This window comes from Schistocerca serialis, chromosome 1 (genome assembly GCF_023864345.2).
Source record: "Schistocerca serialis cubense isolate TAMUIC-IGC-003099 chromosome 1, iqSchSeri2.2, whole genome shotgun sequence".
NCBI classification, from domain to species: Eukaryota; Metazoa; Arthropoda; class Insecta; order Orthoptera; family Acrididae; genus Schistocerca; species Schistocerca serialis.
Window position 1 is genome coordinate 366,755,628 of NC_064638.1, and position 20,655 is coordinate 366,776,282.

General features: G+C 37.7%; 1 protein-coding gene across 2 annotated transcripts in view; it reads left to right on the plus strand.

The window, feature by feature from the left end:
• Positions 1 to 20,655, plus strand: part of LOC126470452 (histone-lysine N-methyltransferase, H3 lysine-79 specific) — a 79,738-nt gene that overhangs the window by 47,825 nt on the left and 11,258 nt on the right. Inside the window, exon 5 of one of the 2 annotated variants that reach the window (XM_050098301.1) lies at positions 13,483 to 13,658. In XM_050098301.1, the coding sequence (XP_049954258.1) occupies positions 13,483 to 13,658 (176 nt within the window). The remainder of the gene's footprint in view (positions 1 to 13,482; positions 13,659 to 20,655) is intronic. The other variant, XM_050098310.1, reaches the window with a different exon arrangement.

The window sequence follows — 20,655 nt, forward strand, 5'->3', positions numbered from 1 at the left end:
GTGATGGGAAGGAGCTTTCACATATAATTCAGTTTTGCTACTGTTCCACGTGTAAATGGACACCGAATTTTACAATCCGAACTGAATTTCAACTCGGAAAGCTGCTAAACGTAGCAGCTGGTGGGGAAAAAACATATGCCTTATTAAAAGCACTTATTGAAATAAGTTACAGATTGTCTATAGGTGGGTACCATATACTTGGACAAAATGCAAATGATGACTAAATAATTGGTAACTCTGTCATGAGTAATTCCTTGCAATGTTTTCAGTGATTGTTTTTGAATGGAATATGTCAGGATAATGTGTTCTTAATAGCTTCTTCGTTGTAATTTTTATGAATAAAGAGCAAATTATTAACCCTTTGAATGTTATGGTGTGTCACATGAGGCACATACACCATTTCACATGTGCTGTAGGTATTTTTGGTGGTATATATGTGTTTAGGTGTGCCGTATCATTTGACTCTGAGCAGTGTGGCACTTTGGGTATCTTAAGACATGCCGCTGTACTGGTACCTGTGTACTGTGAACACATTAACAAGCATCTTCAAATATCTGTCAACCTTCCTCCCTTGTCTTTGTCGCCCCCGTCCATCTGGCCCCAGTAAATGTTCAAAGTTTGGGCTGCTTAATTGGAGAGTATACTAACATTTGATCTTGTGGTCTCTGTATAGTTAAAGTGAGTTACATATTTACATAAGAAATGAAACTTTGCTATTGTTGTGCAGAGGATAAACTCCTGGAAAGTCTCTGTAGGATACAATAAGATGAACTTAATGACAGTTCTACAGAATCTCAGAGTAGCAATTCTGAGTCATTTACATCAGTATACCACACACCAATATGCCCTGTCTACGAGAGATTTAGCTAATTGTTATTCAGAATCTCAAGAGCCTAGAAGTGGTATTGAAATAATGTTGAAAAGAGAATTTTATACCATCAGGCGTAATTGAGAAAAATAACTTATTTACACCTATTTATGCATGTGTGTGATGGTTACTGTTAGAATGCATGTGTTAACTAGAGAATGATTCATGCGGCTTCTTTTTAGTAACGATCTTTCTGACAAATGATCTGCTGGAATTTATTTCAGACAATTCCCTTCCATGGCTTGTGTGGGAAAATTGATAATTAGTGGTTATCAGCAGAGATACTTTCAAACATTCCACTTTTCAACAAAATTTTGTCCCAAGACCTTATATAAAGTCTGATAAGGTTTCACTTCAGTGATAATTTCGCCAGTACCAGAGAAAATAGTTTATTCAAAATTTGGAATATCACTGATAAAGATTGAAGCGCTATCTGCAGTAGTTTTCAACACATCAAAACTCTGCAGTGATGAAAGTATATTGTTCAAAGGTCAGCTAGATTTCATTCATTTATTCCACGCAAATTAAAAAGGGGTTTATGTTTATGATATTTGGCCTTAAGACTTAATTTCTCAGATTTCATTGTATATGCAGTCACAACAATGGAAATGCAGTTCTACAATTTGGGAAAAAGTTATGAAATAATTGCAACATTTAGACCTATTTTGAACTGGACATGCTCTTTATTGACAAGTAGTATTCAAACTCAGCTGTGGCCCACTAGCTTCACAATCACAGGTGGCACTGTTCATGAGAATAGATGCAGTATGCCAAAACTACAAGAGAACTGATGTCAACTAATATGATGCATTCCATAAAGTGGTTTGACAAAAGAGAATTATAGTGTTGTCTTTTACTTCACAGAAATTGTTAGAATGGAAAAGACTGACAGGAATATTGATAAAAAGACCAATAGACTGTAATGTTTTTGTAGATTGCAACTTTAGTATTGAGGTAGGTGGCTGCTTTGACATGCTATGGAGGTTAGATTGACTGATCACGAAATGATATCACATTTCTTTCCCATGTTGTCCTTCTGTGTGTCCTCAATGCTCATGCTTATGCTTTCGCAGGGCAAAGAAATATCAATAGCGATTTTCATCATTCTTTGGTAAGATAACTTTTAGAAATTTGTTCCCTAGAGTAGCTGGTTGTTGGAAAGGAAAGGGCTTTGATGATTTTAAGTACCTATGGTTTACTAAGTTCTTTAGAAATGTTATTGTAAATGAAAACTCCGTGAGAGGTATGTTACTGGGCACAAATACAGTTCTCTCAGCAGTGTACCAAGAAACCACATATGCATGAATAACTTACAATTTGCTACTATGTGTTTGCTCTGCGTTGTGACCATATTTCATTTCACCGACAAGAAGCACTGACAATTTTTTTGTAAAACAAAAAGAAAATTAACATCAAAATAAGTTTTTAACTTGGCCCATTTTATAAACAAAGAAGGATGAAATATACATACAGTGATATAAAAGCATTAGAACACTTAAACTTTTTGACTTTATAACTTCCCTGCAGCTGAAAAGTTTTACCCTGACCAAAAAACATTCCAGGCATTTCATATGTTGTAATATCAATTTTATATGTGGTGTTCATAAAATGTGTGGCATTGTGTATAATGAGTCAGCTAAACAAATATTATAAGTATTGATTCTGTTGTACAAAAGTTATTCCCACACATACAAAAAGTATATGAGCATTTTGATTATTATCCTCTTAAGGTTGCCCAGTCAAAATATATTCTGAGTGTTTGCTCAAAATGCTATTTTGTAAAAAACAGACATTTTGAGTCGATGGCTGTGTACAAAATATAGGTTGACTCTTAACACAGAAGGTTACAGCAACCAGCCACTTTTTACAATGTTATCTATCTATTTATTTATTTAAACAACTTGTTACTGGTTTTGAACCTATAGGTTCATCTTCAGACAGCTAGTTCACGTTTTACATTAGATTTCGTGTTTTATTTCCCCACCTGACAAAACTTCCTTGGGGTGGTGATGCCCTACAACCAAAACAAGATGTGAGACATCTTTTTAATTGTAATTGTGCCTCATGACAATTTTAAGTGTTGTAAAAAATTATTATTATTAAATGGAAGATGTTTTCGTTACTTACAATGAAGACTCCATGCCATTACGTTCCAGTGCAGGTTATTTATTATCTTGCAGCATCGAAAACTGTATAATGCACTTTTTTGTGTATTATACAGTTTTTGATGCTGCAAGATGATAAGCAACCTGCATTGGAATGTAATGGCACAGATTCTTCATTGTAAGTAACCAAAACAACTTCCATTTAATAATAATAATAATAATTTGTTTACAACACTTAAAATCATCATGAGGCACAACTGCAATGAAAAAGACATTGTCACACATCTCGTTTTGGTTGTAGGGCATCACCATCCCAAGGAAGTTTCATCTGGTGGGGAAACAAAACACAAAATCTAATGTAAAATGTGTATTAGATGTCTGAAGATGACCCTATTGGTTCAAAATCAGTAACAGCACTGTTTAAATAAATAAATGGCACTGTAAAAAGTGGCTGGTTGCTGTAACCTTCTGTGTAAGAGGCAACCTATATTTTGCTCAGAATACATATGTACACTTCTAAAGAAAATTTATGCACACAGACATCTCGGTCTTGAAGGCAGTCTGTAGACCTATTACTATACTAACATTATCAAATGGGAGATGTTCAATATTTTGGATTCTTAGACATCTGTGTTACATGTTACATACAAAAAACTAAAAATAAGCATCAGATCATCAAAGGAAGTTGAACTGCAGTACCTGGTGGCCAAGAAATAATTTGAGATGTGTTGATTAACCTCTAAACACTTGTGTTGTTATTATACTGTGTATTTGTACATTTTTATAGAGTACTGAATAATCCATTGAATTTAAGGCCTGTAGCCCCACGGATTCCAACCCTTCAGTTGATAGTTCGACTAAATATCTTCCGGTCATCCTTAAAGTGAGCTGAGAGATTGACAAAACAGTACCATAACTGGTTTTATATGCAATACCATGGAGTACTATGCAGCCAAGTCTACAACACAAATTCTAGTCAGTGGCATAGATGTACACCTTGCAGATGTGTAAACCCTCCACTGCAGCAGATGGGTAAAGCGCTCAGATAGTTGAATCCTTTGTCGATTTATCTTCATTGATGGCAACACCATAGCAACTTCTTTCTGTTTTAATTATAGCAGGGGCCAGACCTTAAGCCATGGCCAAATGAAAATGTCTATTGCAATTTATTAAATGTTTTGAAAATTGTATCTGTGTGGCTTCCTTAGACACTGAGTACCAAATTGATGTGGTGGAAATTACCATGTCTGCACAAAGTTCGCAGCTACTGGCTTGTCTGGTTGAGCAAGCAGGTCTACCAATGGTGTTCAGGGCGTCTCACACCAATAGTTGGTTGTGTTTGGTCAGTCTGTATTCTCTCACAAGGAATCTGGTAATACCTCCTGTTTGATGCAACAAGATCTCCTTCACAGAACCAATTATAGATGCAGTCTTCATAGGACGGTGGAAGAACACTTGCACAGTGTTTGCTATGATACAACCTGTGTTTGAGGAAAGTGCACCCATTTAAGGCAGAAATGCAATTAACTTGATTCACCCTCATCTTTTTAATAGTGTTTCAGTGTTCTCAGTTTCACATATTTTTGGTTTCACGTGAAATGTTTAGTGAATCTGTTGTTGGAAATATCCATTCATTTCAGAAATGCTCTTTAGGAGTAAGAACTCAAAGCTGCAGAGTGCCATTGTCTGAAACTCGCATGTGCCCTATGCACCAAAGTTTTAAGGATCCCAGCAGTTTGTGAAGGGCCATGGAAACTGCAGACATGTAATTAGAGATTTGTATATATATATATATATATATATATAATGTTTCCTTCCATTACATATATATATATATATATATATATATATATATATATATATATATATATATATATATATATATATATATATATATATGTGTGTGTGTGTGTGTGTGTGTGTGTGTGTGTGTAGGGGGGGGGGGGGGGGTGTACAGCATGTCTTGCTGTGTTTTCAGCTTACGAATGAGAACATCCACAGACAGGAACCAATCATCCTTCTCCGTTTCCAGGATGAATTAAATACTGCCATTAATGAAATTCAGATGCCTCAAAAACTGATGAAATGCATCTTTTATGTGAGGCCATACCACAAATATATTATTCCTGTACCTACAGAATGTTGTTGGTTGGAGTCTTGCAAAGTTCAATGCCTTGTCCTCAGAGTTCCCATAAGTGAATTACTCACCAGATCGGACAGAGGGCTTGTTGTGGTATTTCTATCAGTCCATTCTTAAAACTCACCTTTAAATTGACAGTAAAATGACATGAACACATAATCAAACAAAGAAGTTATACCTTTGTCAATATTCGGGCCAATAAAAAGGTAGGGCCCTCAAGAACCTTAGACTTTACCGAGGTGTGGTAACTTGTGTGCCTGTACGATACAAGTAGCTGTACTATAGTTGTAACAACAACAACAATGGAGGATTATCTGTGGAGAGGTCAGACCAACCTGTGGATCTGTGGTTCCTGAAGAGGGCAGCAGCCATTTCAGTAGTTGCAGGAGATTATGAACTGCAGATTGAAACTGAGAAGCAGTGGAAAGGTGAAATTAAGGAGATGAGACCTGGATAAGTTGAAAGAAACAGACCTGGATAAGTTGAAAGAAACAGAAGTTGTTGAGAGTTTCAAAGGGAGTGTTAGACAACGATTGACTGTGACTGCAAGAAGGGATACAGTGCAAAACAAATGAGTAGCTTTTAGAGATCAAATAATGAAGGCAATAGAGGACAAAACGAGCAGATATTTGACCCAGATTAAATCCTCTAACTCATCCTCATCAACAGCACACAAGATATGAAATTTATCTGGGGAAAGTTGGCAAAAGGGAGTACAGACATCAAAAAATGAGACTGACAGAAAGTGAAAATCAGCTAAGGAGGAACACCTAGAGGACAAATTCAAGGCTGTAGAAACATGTTTGAATACGGAAAAAATTGATGCCATCCATAGAAAAATTAGAGAAGTGACTGTATGAATATCATTAGCTCAGATGAAAAGCAGGACTAAGCATATAAATTAATGATGGAAGGAATAAACAGAAGAGCTAAACAAGGAAAATGGACTGAAAGACATTTTCATAAGGAAACTGGAAGTAAAGGAAGATGAGATGGGAGATATAATAATGTGAAAAGTAATGACAGAATTCTGAAAAACCTAAGTTGGAATAAACAACATTCCCTCAACATTATTGAGATCCTTTGGGAGGAGCCAGCCATAGTTGCAAAATACTAAAATGAATTAGTTAGGAAAGAATGAAAAAACTGGTAGAGCCTGACATCAAAGAAGATCAGTTTGGGTTCCAGGAAATGTAGGACATAATATGCATTTCTGACTTTATGATTAATGTTAGAAAATAGGTTAAAGAAAGGCAGAGGTACATTTATTGCATTTGTAGATTTAGATAAAGCTTTTGGGAATGTTGACTACAATCTTCACAATTCTGTAGGTATCAAGGATAAAACACAGAGATTGCAGTTACAAGAGTGAAAGAACATGAAAGGGAAGGGGACAGAGAAGTAGCCCATCCCCGATGTTATTCACCATGTACATTGATAAAGCTGTGTAGCCAACCAAGAAGAGATTTGGAGTGGGAATTGAAATTCTGGGAGAAGAAATAATAGCTTCGAGGTTTTTGTCAATGACATTGTTGCTGTAGCAAAAATCCTGGAAGATAAGTGAAACGAAAAGTACAGTGTCTTGTAAGATGAATGTGAACAAAAGTAAAACAGAGGTAACGTAATGTAGATCAGGTGATGCTGAGGACATCAGATTAGGAAATGATACTAAAAATAATACGAGATGGAATCCAAAATTTTTGGGACTGGTGCTGCCATCTGGAAAGTAGGAGTAGTAGATTTGTGCACCGCTAGGTGGCAAGAGCTGCATATCTGATGAGTCAGTGTGTAGAGTGGCACTCAGCTGGGAGGACGTATTGCGTGTCCACAGTGATTTCCGTAATACTCTGTGTTTGATGCGTGGCGATTTTGTGATGGATCCTCGAACAGAACAGAATGGGCGAATAAAATTCTGTTCAAATCTCGGGAAAAGTGCTGCAGAGATCCTTGCAATGATTCAACAAGTGTTTGGGGCACAAAGCACCAATCGTCCCAGTGGAAGATCCCGGGCTCTCCAAGACCCAAAAAAGCGAGTCAGATGAAAAGGAAAGTGAAGAGCATGATCATCGTTTTCTTTTATACCAAGGCAATTGTGCACAAAAAATTCGTCCCACCCAATCAAACAGTGAATTCCGTGTACTACTGTGACGGCTCCGTGAAAACGTGTGGCGATGATGGCCCGAACTTTGGCGTCAAGGGAACTGGCTGCTGCATCACGACAACGTGCCCTGTCACACGTCCTTGCTCACCAGGACCTTTTGGCAAAAAACAACATGGCGGTTGTACCCCACCCACCGTACTCACCAGATTTGGCACCTTGCGACTTCGTGCTATTCCCAAAACTGAAACTCAAATTGAAATGTCATCAGTTCGACACTCTAGAGAGGATTCAAGAAGCATTGCTGGCAGTGATAAACACCCTCAAAGAACAGGACTTCCAGAAAATGTATGACCAGTGGCAGAAGTGCTGGGACCGGTGTGTACAAGCGGATTGGAACTACTTCGTGGGTGATGGTGACTAGAAGTCCTAAGGTAAGATTTTCAACAGATGGCAGCACCAGTCGTGAAAATTTTGGATAGCACCTCATAGATGATTTTTGCTATTTGGGCAACAAAATAACTGATGATGCCCAGAGTAGAGAGGATGTAAAATACAGACTGGCAGTAGCAAGAAAAGAATTTTTGAAAAAGAGAAATCTGTTGACATTGAATATAAATTTAAATATTAGGAAGTATTTGTCTGGATTGTAGCCTTGTAGGGAAGCGAAACATGGACAATAAACAGTTTGGACAAGGAGAAAATAGAAGAGTTTGAAATTTGGTGCTATAGAATAATGCTTGAGGATAGATGGCAAATCGAATAAATAATGAAGAAGTTTCAAATTTGGTTGGGTAAAAAAAAAAAAAATTATGGCACAGCCTGATTAAAAGAAGCAATCATTGATAGGGCACATAAACATAACACCAGGAAAAACTCAAATCTGCATGTTTTACCGAGCGAGGTGGCGCAGTGGTTAGCACACTGGACTCGCATTCGGGAGGACGACGGTTCAATCCCGTCTCCGGCCATCCTGATTTAGGTTTTCCGTGATTTCCCTCAATCGCTTCAGGCAAATGCCGGGATGGTTCCTTTGAAAGGGCACGGCCGATTTCCTTCCCCATCCTTCCCTCACCCAGAGCTTGCGCTCCGTCTCTAATGACCTCGTTGTCGACGGGACGTTAAACACTAATCTCCTCCTCCTCCTCCTCTGCATGTTTTACATACAAACACTCAACTCTGTAAAAAGGGAGCTTTCAATGTGGCCCTCCAACTGTTCAATAATCTTCCCACTAGTATTAAGTCCATCAAAGACAACATAAAATTTAGCAACGCCCTGAAGTCATATTTGTTGTGTCACTGTTTTTACTCTATAAATGAATACCTAGAACAGTAATCTTGCTATTTACGTTAAACTGAAAACACTAAGGAATGGAGTGAAGTAAACTTAACCAATCTTTGCAATATAATACATTAGGATACTTTATGTTAATATATGTTAACAATAATTAACTGATACTTTCCGACATCTGTAACACACTGTGTACCATCAGATCACATGGAATAAATAAATAAATCCTCAGGCACCAAGGAATCTTCAATGTGATGATGATAGGTAGTGTGGGAGGTAAATATTAAGGGAGGGAGACCAACGCTGAAATTTAGTAAGCAGGTTCAAATGCATGTTACTGATGTAATTATGCAGGGATGTAGAGACTGGCATATGAAATACTAGGATGGAGAGCTGTATCAAATCAGTCTTCAGGCTTAAAACCACCACCACCACCACCAACAACAACAACAACAACAACAACAAGATGTAAAGATATTTTGTTGCATCAAAAAACAGATGCAGATTCCTTTACAAATTTGTGTCACTTTGGCCAATCAACATGAGAGATCCATTAATCACCTGTATTGTACAAACGAACTAGTCAGCACTGGTAGAGCATTGTATAGATGTGGGTTACTCTTTCATCTACAGTAACATGTTGATTTTAGCTTCCACATTGTCATTTTGGGACTCACCGGTCAAGGAAGTGCTTGAGATTCAATTTGTGGAACATTTAAAAATTGTGATAGTGGCTTTAATTTGGACAATGTATGAAATGCAGTCCTTACTTTGTGAACAAAATATTGGTGGAAGACTTGCAGTTTGTATAGCTGCATATCCAGAATTTAATTTATTGTAGCTGCACTGTTTGCCTACCCATAATATGTGCGCCATGTAAATTGTCCTCCTCCAATGAGTAAGTAATCCATTTTCTATACTATAAATAACACATTGTATATGAAGCTATTGTTCAGTTTGTGTGATACTCATTCTGCAGAAATAAATTGGAAAAATTATTAATGTGATCCACTATAAATGCCACTGTATCTCGCAAATGATTGGAATACTTCATTTATCCATACATGATTTAATATGATGTTTTAGATTAAACAAAGGCAACCTAAGGGAGCTTAACATCGCCTCTTTATAGACAGGGAAATCATATAAACACCACCACTTCTATTCATGTATGCAGGAAGAATGATTGTTTGAATTCCTCTGCGCATGCAGTAATTATTCTAATCTTATCCCCACAATCCCTATGTGAGCAACACATAGCAGATTTTAGTATACTCTTAGAGTTGTCATGTAAAGCCAGTTTGTGAAACTTTGTCAACAGACTTATCGGGATAGTTTACGTCTATCTTCAGGAGTTAGACAGTTCAGGTTTTTCAGCATCTCTGTGACACTTTCCCATGGATCAGACAAACCTTTGACCATTTTTGCAGCCTTTCTCTGTATATGTTCAATATTTCCTGATAGTCGTATTTGGTACAGGCTCTTGAACAATATTCTTGAACTGGTCACACGAGTGATTTGTAAGCAATCTCCTTTGTAAACTGCCTGCACTTCCCAAGTATTCTACCAATAAACAGAAGTCTACCACCTGCTTTACCTCACAACTGAGTCTGTGTGATAATTCCATTTCATATCCATACAGAGCATTACACCCAGGTACTTGTATGAGTTGGCCAATTCCAACAGTGACTCATTGATTTACAGTTAGAGGATACTATTCTTTTTCATTTTGTGAAGTGCACAATTTTACATTTCTGAACACTTAAAACAAGTTGCCAATCTGTGCACCACTTTGAAATATTATCAAGATCTGACTGAATATTTATGCAACTTCTTTCAGACTGTGCTTCATTATAGGTAACTGCATCATATGCAAAAAGTCTGAATTACTATTAATATTGTCTGCAAGGTCATTAATATACAACATGAGCAATAAGGGTCCCAACACACTTTCCTGGAGCACAGCTGAAGTTACTTCTACATCGGACAGTGATTTTCCATCCAAGGTAACATGCTGCGCCCTCCCAACCAAAAAGTCTTCAGTCCAGTCACAAATTTCACTTTATACACTATACGATCATACTTTTGACAATAAATGTAGGTGGGGTACTGAGTCAGATGGTTTTCAAAAATTGAGATTGGTTGCATCTACCTGATTGCCTTGGTTCAAAGCTTTCACTACATCATGTGATAAAAGTGCAAGTTGAGTTTAACATGACCAATATTTACAGAATCCATGCTGCTTGGCATTGAGGAGGTCATTCTGTTCAGGATACCTCATTATGTTTGAGCACAGAATTTGTTCCAAGTTTCTACAACAAATCAATCTTGAGGATATTGGATTGTAGTTTTAAGGATCACTTTTACTACCCTTCTTGTGGGCAGGTGTGACCTGTGATTTTTCCCAAGAAGTGGGTGTGGCTTTATTTAGAGGGATATATTACAGATTATAGTTAGAAGAGGGGCTAACTCAGTCGCAAATTAAATATAGAATCTCATAGGGATTTCATTGGGCCCTGGAGCTTTGTTCAATTTTAACAATTTCAGCTGTTTCTCAACACCACTGACACTGATACTTATTGCACTCATCTTTTCAGTGGTACAGGGATTAAATTGAGGGAAATGGTCCTGAATTTTCCTTTGTAAAGGAACATTTGAAAATGGAGTTAAACATTTCAGCTTTTGCTTTGCTACCCTCAGTTTCAGTTCCTGTCTGATTTGCTAGCAACTGGACACTAACTTAGGTGCCACTAACAGCCTTTACATACAGCCAGAATTTCTTTGGGTTTTGTGGAAGCTCATTTGACAATATCCTGCTGTGGTAGTCATTGAGGTCATCATATATTGTTCTCTTGACAGTAAAACCTGTTTTATTCAGCATCTCTCTATTATAGCCCTTTGCTTTGTTGTACACCTATTATGCAATAGTTCCCGTTTCTTTGGAAGTTTGTTTACAGTGACTGTATACCTCAAAGGGTCCCCTCAAATTATGAACTGTTCTACTGGATACGTATCTATCCAGCACATGGTCAGTTATTCTTTTAAACTTGTGCCATAGTTCCTCTGAAAGTTCCTGCCCTGTGGTGAAAGTTCCAAGTTTCTCACTGAGATATGACATTACCGATTTTTCATCTAACTTGCTGAACATATATATCTTTCTGCTTGTTTTAGTTATCCTTTGTACTTTGGTAATTATTGTTGCCACAACAGCATCATAGTCACTAATACCAGTTTTGATGTGGACAACCTCAAAGAGTTGAGGTATATTTGTTGCCATTAGATCCAATATATTTCCATCATGAGTGGGGTTCTGAACTATCTGTTCTAGGTAGTTTCCAGAGATGGCATTTAGTAATGTTTCACTTGATGTCTTATCAAGCACACCACTAACAAAACTATAATTTTCCCAATTAATTGTTAGAAACGTAAAACCTTCATTGGAGACTGTAGTATGATTGGGGAACTTATCTCCAAGTGAACTGAGATTTTCTCTGAAGTTTTTGGTTACACCATGAAGTGAGTCTGGTGAGTGGTAGAAGGATCCAGTTATCTCTTCATGCCCATCCATGATACTGAGTCTTCCCCAAACAGTCTCACATGCAGCAGCAATTTCTATCTCGGCAGATTTTAGTTTCCCTACTGTGACACATACACACTGCCTCCATTTCCCAGTTGCCTATCCTTTTGATAAACACCCAAATTTTCCACAAAAATCTCGCTGCTATCAATTTCAGGTTTCAACCAGCTTTCTGTAGCCAGTATTATGTGAGCTTCACTGCTTCTCAGGAGCACTTCAAACTCAGGCACTTCGTTGCAAATACTTTGACAGTTAATCATTAGGATTTTAATGCTCACACCTGTGGGAGGCATTTCTTTTGTTGATACTTCTGGGTTTGGTACAGTTATTATTATCTGGATTGGATGGATAGTTGCATAATCTAAAAATCCCTTGTGTGCACCCGAGACATAGTCAGTTACCTGAGTAGCAGCATCTGATGTTTAGTGCACAACAGAGCCATTTAGGGGGGACCACATAGCTGACAACCCTTTGGCGCACATCCAAGAAATTGCCGTCTAACTTGTCACAGAACCTTTGAAATCTCTGGTTCCTTCCACTTGAATCAGAACCAAAGGGCCACAGTCAGCTCTGGGGACAATGCTGCAAATTATGAGTTTCATGGAAACTCCATGCATATGGCTGGTCTTCTCAATGTTCTCTGCCAGTCACTGAAATTATCGAAGGGTGACCTGAGAGCCCAGGTGACAGGCATAGTTGTTCCAGTGTGTGCCACAAACTACAGCTGGTTGTACCCTGTTCCCTCAATGGCTGTCGGAATAGCCTCTTCAACATTTTGAATGAGGCCCCCAGGCATACATACTGAATGCACCTGGTGTCCTTTCCCATCCCTTGCTGCCATTTTCCAAAGGGGTACCATCATTTGCCTTATGTAGTGCTCCAGAAATATTCAGCGCAGGGAGATACACTGGTCACAAGGGCAACTCGGTCTCAGGTGGTTGACCATACTCATGGTACTCAGAGCAAGTTAAAGGATTGGGCAGTAACAATCTATTGCTCGACAAATACATCTGCACCATTTACTTTCATTTATTATTTTTGATGAAGTCATAGTTTAATATTTAGGTGTCAAAGAAGAAAACTGCATTGAAAGTTTACATTAAAATTAAATTTGTTGCACATTTGTCAGAACCATTTGGATTGGTTGATTATAGTTGTAAAGTTTAAAAAAAAAAGGATATTTCTGCTACCAGAGATTAGCCATGCAATGATTGCTCCTGCATATCACATTAGCACAAAAGGAGGTATATTATGAGTGTTAAACATCAACTTCGTAGTACTATGACGTCAGTTTGCAGTAAGGACATCCCATTGTGATTTCTCTTAAGAAACACTTTATTGTATTAAATACAGTTATCTTTGACATCACGTACTGTTTATGTTATTGGCAATGATTTTACAAGCAGGTGTTACGCAGTCATGAAACTGAAGATAATGAAGACAATAAAAGTGGGAAGGATGTGAAGGAGAAAGAATGGTCGCCATTGCCTCAGGGACCACCGAGCAGCAAGAGAAGAGAAGATGATAAATTAAAACAGCGAGAAGAGAAAAAGAAAGAGAGGCCTGTACCAGACAACAGGTAACAATTATTGCAAATAAGAGTGCTTTATATTATCATCATAATCAAAGGAGGAGGAAACTGTTACAGAAGTTAACATGGAAATAGCTAGAAATGAATATTTTAAAGAAACTGAAGAATAGATAATAGCATGTAAATACATATCAGAGTTAAAGTTACGGAGGAAGAATAGATTGTTCATTAAGAAATGTTATTGCTGTTATGATAAAATTGTTTCATGGATTCAGTACTTCATGTTAGTTTTGGAGAGAGATTTGAGTTGCTGTTGATTTGCTATGCCATCAGTAATTCATTATATGCTTGTATTTTATTTCAAATTTTAATTGTTTAAGGAGCCCTGCATTTGAAAATCAAGATACTCTTGAGTTAAAGTGCTATAGCATTAATGTTCTTAAATGATCTTAAAATTCAAGTTATTGTTGTGTAGGCTTGGGGCACACTTCTGGCACTTCATAGAATTGTGGTTTACTCACCTGCAATGCACAAAGATAAAACAATTGCTAGTCTCACTCCCTGCTGTCTCTCAACTCCATACTCCTCCACTCACTCCTTCAGTCCTACTGTGTCTCTGTTCCATTCTTAATCTCTCCCTGGCCACTCTGTGGTATTCTACTTATTTTTTAGTATTTGTTTTTTCATGCACAGCCTTTTTCACTTTCAAGATGTTCTTCATTATTAAGCTTTTTTTCTTTCCCGACATTTGATGTTAGAGTTGTATTTTCTGTCTCCCTATTTTGTCCTGTGTCCTTTTTCAACCTGGTCCTTCTTCACTTTCTTTCTTAACCAGATATTTTCTCCACTTCTTCAGATTTACCTTGGGAAACATGACCAGCTCTACATAAGTATGGGTTAAAAGCAGTGTTAATGGATACACAAAAGTATAGTCCAGAATGAGCAGTGAAACTATGATTAGGGGTGAGCCCCAGATGACAATGAATAGAAGGAATAAGCAATTTGCGAAATTGTAAGCATGATCAAATACAAAGTCATGGGTCCAAGTTACCTCGAGCTTCATATAACCATACAAAGCAAATTCAAACAACACAGCAGGATTTTAAACTGCAGGTTAATATGTCGTGTGACAAACAGTCTTGTACAAGCAAGTGAACTGTGTGCCTGTCATTGCACAGTTATGTTTAATCTTCCTAGTGAGCATCTGGCTCCAGCTGTGGAACATATCACTGGCTTAACACAACCTGTACTAGTAAGCATTTGGCTCCCACTGCCTTAACACAAACGTTTACCACTCGTATTTATATTACCTTCAGTTGGGGCAGAAAACAACTCTACATTTAATGACTACATTGGGCCAAATAAGCCCTAGTCCTGACATTGGCCTGGACTGGCAAACAAAGGGGCAGAATGACACTGTGATCATCCAGTAAGGATTGAGTGATATCTCAGTATTGGGACTGGGCATTAGAGTGAAAGATGTCAATCCTGGTGGCCAGTCCACCAGCTTTGTGATTGTACTGTGACACAATGTAAAACACAAAGTTTTATTCCACTCATTCCCTCATTTTTTAACACATTTTGGCTGTCTGCTAAAGGTATCAGTCTGTTATGCATAGATTGCTACAACTGTATTTTTGAAGTGTCATTTTCTTATTTGAAGTTTAGTATGCATTAAACAATTAAGTATTGGATTTTTCATGCTTCAGGATTTTGAAAGTTGTTTAAGTATTACAAAATAGTCTCAAGGGGGAAAAGGTCTAACATTTATGACATATTGTTTGCTTTGGGTTCAGTGAAGAGGTGCAGGCAGTGGAAGCAGCTCAAAACATTTGTAGTGTGTGTGGGGGAGAGTGCTGTCAGACAAACCACGTCTGAGTAGGATTTCGTTGTTTCAAGAAGAACGTTCTGATTTGAATGATTTTCAACCTTCAGAATGTTTCTATAATTGAAATATATCATGAATGGTGACATTTCCATTCAATAGGCTAGGTGGAAGTGTTGGGTGTGGGAGTACTGTAAGCTCTAATACAAGGGTGGTTTGAAAAGTTCTCGGAACGGAATAGAAAAATAGCACTTACATCACTGAAACTTTTTTTTTATTTTTCAATGTAGTCCCCTTGGAGATTAATGCACTTGGCTCAATGATGTTCCAGTGCCTCGATTCCATCTTGAAAATGAGTTTCTTCTAGGCCTGCAAAATAGGTGTCAACTCTGGCTATCAGTTCTTCGTTTGAAGTGAATCTTTGTCCACCAAGAAAAATTTTCAGTTCTGTGAAGAGATTGAAGTCTGACAATGCCATATCAGGTGAATAAGGTGGGTGTGGAAACAATTCATACCTTAGTTCATGTAATTTTGCCATGGCGACAGCACATGTGTGTGGGCACACCCATCTTGCAGGTAATCTGTTCATTTCTAATTCTTCAGTTAAAATGTGATATACCGTTTCAGATGACTTCTGGTAAACACGAGCAATTTCGCGCACTTGCATTCGGCAATCCTCCATGACCATTTTGTGGGCTTTTGGAATGATATCGGGAGTAGTGACTCATCGTGGCTGACCACTGTGCGGATTATCATCTAAGCTCTCGCGATCAAATTTAAATTCATTTGTCCACGTGGCAACAGTTTAATATGAAGGAGCATGATCCCCCTGTGTATTCTGGAAATTGGCATGAATGTCTTTTGCTTTCATACCTTTTGTTACAAAGTACTTAATCACTGCTCGAATCTCGATTTCCATCCCCCTCCCATCTTTGTAAATCACTACGCAGGAACAACAGCAACATCACCGCCACACCTCTCTTCCAAGAGCACTGAGGTGGCACATATTTACAGGCAACAGTCCAATGAATATCACGTGAACAACTCTTTGCTCAAGCGTTGACGTCTCATGGTGATTCTGAGAACTTTTCAAACCACCCTCATACAAAGCAACATAAGTCAAAGAGTCACTATTACTGTATTTTTGCTTGAACGTCATCAGTGACTATAGTTTGCATTTGAAAGATGTGGCCACCGAGGACCAGAAAACGAAAAGTATATATCAGCGAGTTTTATTTCCATTTCCATAACTAGGTTTAGTGTTTGCAGTGTGCTGGCTAATAATACTCAGATGCTCCAGCTGTAAATTAAACATTGTAAATTGATAATTACTACAGTTATTTTTATTTTTCTCTCATATGCATCCTGTAAACTGGGAAGCTTATTCACCAGACACTATTGCATTTTTGGACAGTCTCCAGTGGCTATACAGGGCTATTTAAAAAAATGGAACAGATTTCAAACATTTGTTGCTTCCAAACTACAAAAGATAGTAACATAATTATAACATTCCTGTAAAGAGAAAAGTTCAAAATTTTATGCATTCAATGTGAGCAACATGTGTTACATGCCAAATATGAAAACAGTGGCTCATTTCCTGCCACACAAGAAGCAGCTGGTCTTTCGTTATTGAATTCATGGCTTCAACGGTGCGATGTCACAGACTCTCAAGAGTGTCAGGCACAGGGAAGGAGGGGGGGGGGGGGGGGGGGGACATAGTCTTTTACATAACCAAACATATAAAAGTAATAATGTGTGAGGTTTGGAGACCTGGGAGGCCACCAATAATGAAGTTTATCTACTGCTCCTCGTCTTCCAATCCAACATCCTGGAAAGGTGTCATTCAGGTAACATTGGATGTGCTTGGAGAAATGACTTAACAAACATAGCCTTCAGTTCATGAGCTACTAATGAAACAAAAATGACGACAGAGTTCATTGTTATAATTACATTAATTCTGCAGATAATTGCATAACAAATATTATGGGTTGCTGTGTAGCTGAAATGGCAGTAACTATACACGTTCTTTATGTTATATCTAGTTAATCAATCAGTTTTCTGCACTCCTGGTTCCACTCTTTTAAAATATACTGACCACTTATTATTTGAATAAATAGAATGCTCTTTTCTCTGTTTTACTTGTATTTGACATGGCTTGGCAGCATCACAAAATGATGACTAAGGAAAGAATACGTAGTTGATGAACTTTCAGGACTGGAGCTGAATTATCTTACTATGTTCACTAGATATTTACTTGTGGTTTTGATGAAGTAATCTGAACAATTCTTGCACAGCAAATGGCATAGAGTTAGAAAACTTAATTCTTTGACTGCAAAAAAATTATTTTTTGAGCAAATTATGATTTCTCCCATCTTTTACGTAATTTACTATAACAATGAGAGAATGTTTAAGTTCTTTTGGTGACATGTGCCTTGAAATATTCATATTCTAATGATGTCATTGGTTTTCGTATTTTACAGTTAGTGAGTGCAATGAAATGTCATTGGCAGTTATATTAACCATCAGTGTTAATAATTTCTTCCCCATTGTCTTTAATGACTATTTTGATACTGTTAATGCAATATGTGTAATGTTGTTAAGACTAATTAAATGTAAGCTTCAGTCCGGGGGAGCAAAGATAAATTTTGGCTACAACTGTAAGTTGTGTATAGCTTGTGGCAAATTTACTTAACCCATTATCGCTGTCATCTGACTTTCTGGGAAGTACACATTTGACTGGAACAAGACATTCTACAGATTCTAAAGGCTGAAAAATGAAAAGTTAAAGGCCTACATATCACCTCTGCAATTGTGCATACTCTTGTTTGTTCCTTTTACAGAAATTGCAAATAAAAGTTCCATAACACCTTTACACTGGCATAATTTCTCACATGTAGCTGTAATACATATATGTAATGCAGTTCACTCAAAAACATACTTATAGATCATAACTGCAATTTTTCATGAAATAAGTAACTACTGTAAATAGTAATACTCAATATAGCTTGCTTCATACTTTATCAGGCCTATTGTAGTATCATTTTTGCAGTATAATGGTTCTTTATGCACCTCCTTTTATAAATAATATTATATGTTAATGATATCAATATAATGGAAGGAAACATTCCACGTGGGAAAAATTATATATAAAAACAAAGATGAGGTGACTTACCGAACAAAAGCGCTGGCAGGTCGATAGACACACAAAGAAACACAAACATACACACAAAATTCAAGCTTTCGCAACAAACTGTTGCCTCATCAGGAAAGAGGGAAGGAGAGGGGAAGACGAAAGGAAGTGGGTTTTAAGGGAGAGGGTAAGGAGTCATTCCAATCCCGGGAGCGGAAAGACTTACCCCTAAGGTAAGTCTTTCCGCTCCCGGGATTGGAATGACTCCTTACCCTCTCCCTTAAAACCCACTTCCTTTCGTCTTCCCCTCTCCTTCCCTCTTTCCTGATGAGGCAACAGTTTGTTGCGAAAGCTTGAATTTTGTGTGTATGTTTGTGTTTCTTTGTGTGTCTATCGACCTGACAGCGCTTTTGTTCGGTAAGTCACCTCATCTTTGTTTTTATATATAATATTATATGTTATATGACAAGTTAAAAATTGCAGACTTTGTAGTTTAAATTGGGCACCATTGTTTGCAAAACACACCTCAAGATCAACTTGAAAACAATGTGTCTTGTAATCGGCATCAATCTGAATAATACGACTTTGGGAATATAGTACTCACTCAATTCATGACTGCCCATCATTCGCATCATCATTAGTTGGTTTACTCATTGCTTTGTGTTGTTACCTCATTTTTTCATTCATTTTTTGTACAATCACATCTTCAACTAGATGTCTCCATTCACAGCGATCTTCAGCACTGCAACACTTCATTGTCTCCACAACGGACAGTCTGCTGTGGGGGGGGGGGGGGGGGGGGGGGAAATTGGCTCGTTGGCAGGAAGATGCAAGCTTAGGGCAGTTTGCTGTGGTTATTGGCATATAATGTATCTGGGTTTGTTGCCGGGGTGTTAATGCTATTCACCCACAGTTGAGAAATTCTTACACAGGCAAAAACCGAGTCCGGGCTATATTCCAACATAGTGATAGTTGGACATCATGCAGAAGCATGTGTGGATAGTATCGGCACATACTAAAGGTATCTGCCCTTGTGTACCATTGCATTACACCTTGATAATTCTGATATGAACATCGTGACAGCCCATAGGTGTTGTACGTATGAAACCATCAGGGATTAAATTAATAAAGTCTGCACTGATGTGAAGCACTGCATAACGAATTATTCCCTTGCTCAGGTTGGTAAACTTTTTGTTATTTCGGGTCCTCTCTGTATCTGAACACTGCAAGCTGAAAAGCTCTTCAATATACAATAGATGCTTTCCTCTTTCGTTGACAGAGCATGAGCAGTGGTTATATTGCAATCATTATGAGTAGATGATACTTTTCATTCTTTCAGTATTTATAAACTGAATGATAATTTTGCTTAAGGTTAATTTATTGTAGGCATTATTGTCAGCATCTTGCATTCTTTGTTCCATGTTCTGATGACTGTTCCTCCTTTCGTGTTAGCAGAATGTGGAATTAAACTTGAATTGCACACATTTACTACATTAATTTTCTCCACAGCTTTCTTTCGGGACCGATGACCATAGCAGTCTGGTCCCTTTAATCCCCCAAACCAACCAACCACAGCTTTCTTAGCCTGCTTTTTAGGTCATATTATTCATAGCTTGTAAAGTCCCTGTGTTTGTTCATGTTTTACTATCACTGCTGTGTTGTTGTCTTTTCATTTGTTTTCCTCTGTTTTGGGGATAGTGACAGTATTCTTAAGAAAATATTTTCTAAATCTGTAACAATCAAAAGACATGTTGCTGCTCATAATGTTTGCGGTATAACCACTGGAGACTCTCCAAAAATTGAATCAGCTTTTCAGTTTTCAGGACACTTAAGAGTGAAAATCATAAATTATTGTGATAGTTATTTATGATGTTTGTCTGTAGACAGTGCATCTGGTTATTATTAGTAATTGTGCTCTATACCAGGCATGAGCAACCTTTTGTAAATTGCGGGGCTGATTCACATACTTACTTAAGCTTTCAGGCTGTCTCATAATATGACACAACAGAGCACTTCCAGCTCATAAAGTCAAAACTGTAGCATTATGTGATGGAGGTCAGTTTCTTAGCTACTTTAGGTTAGATAGATCA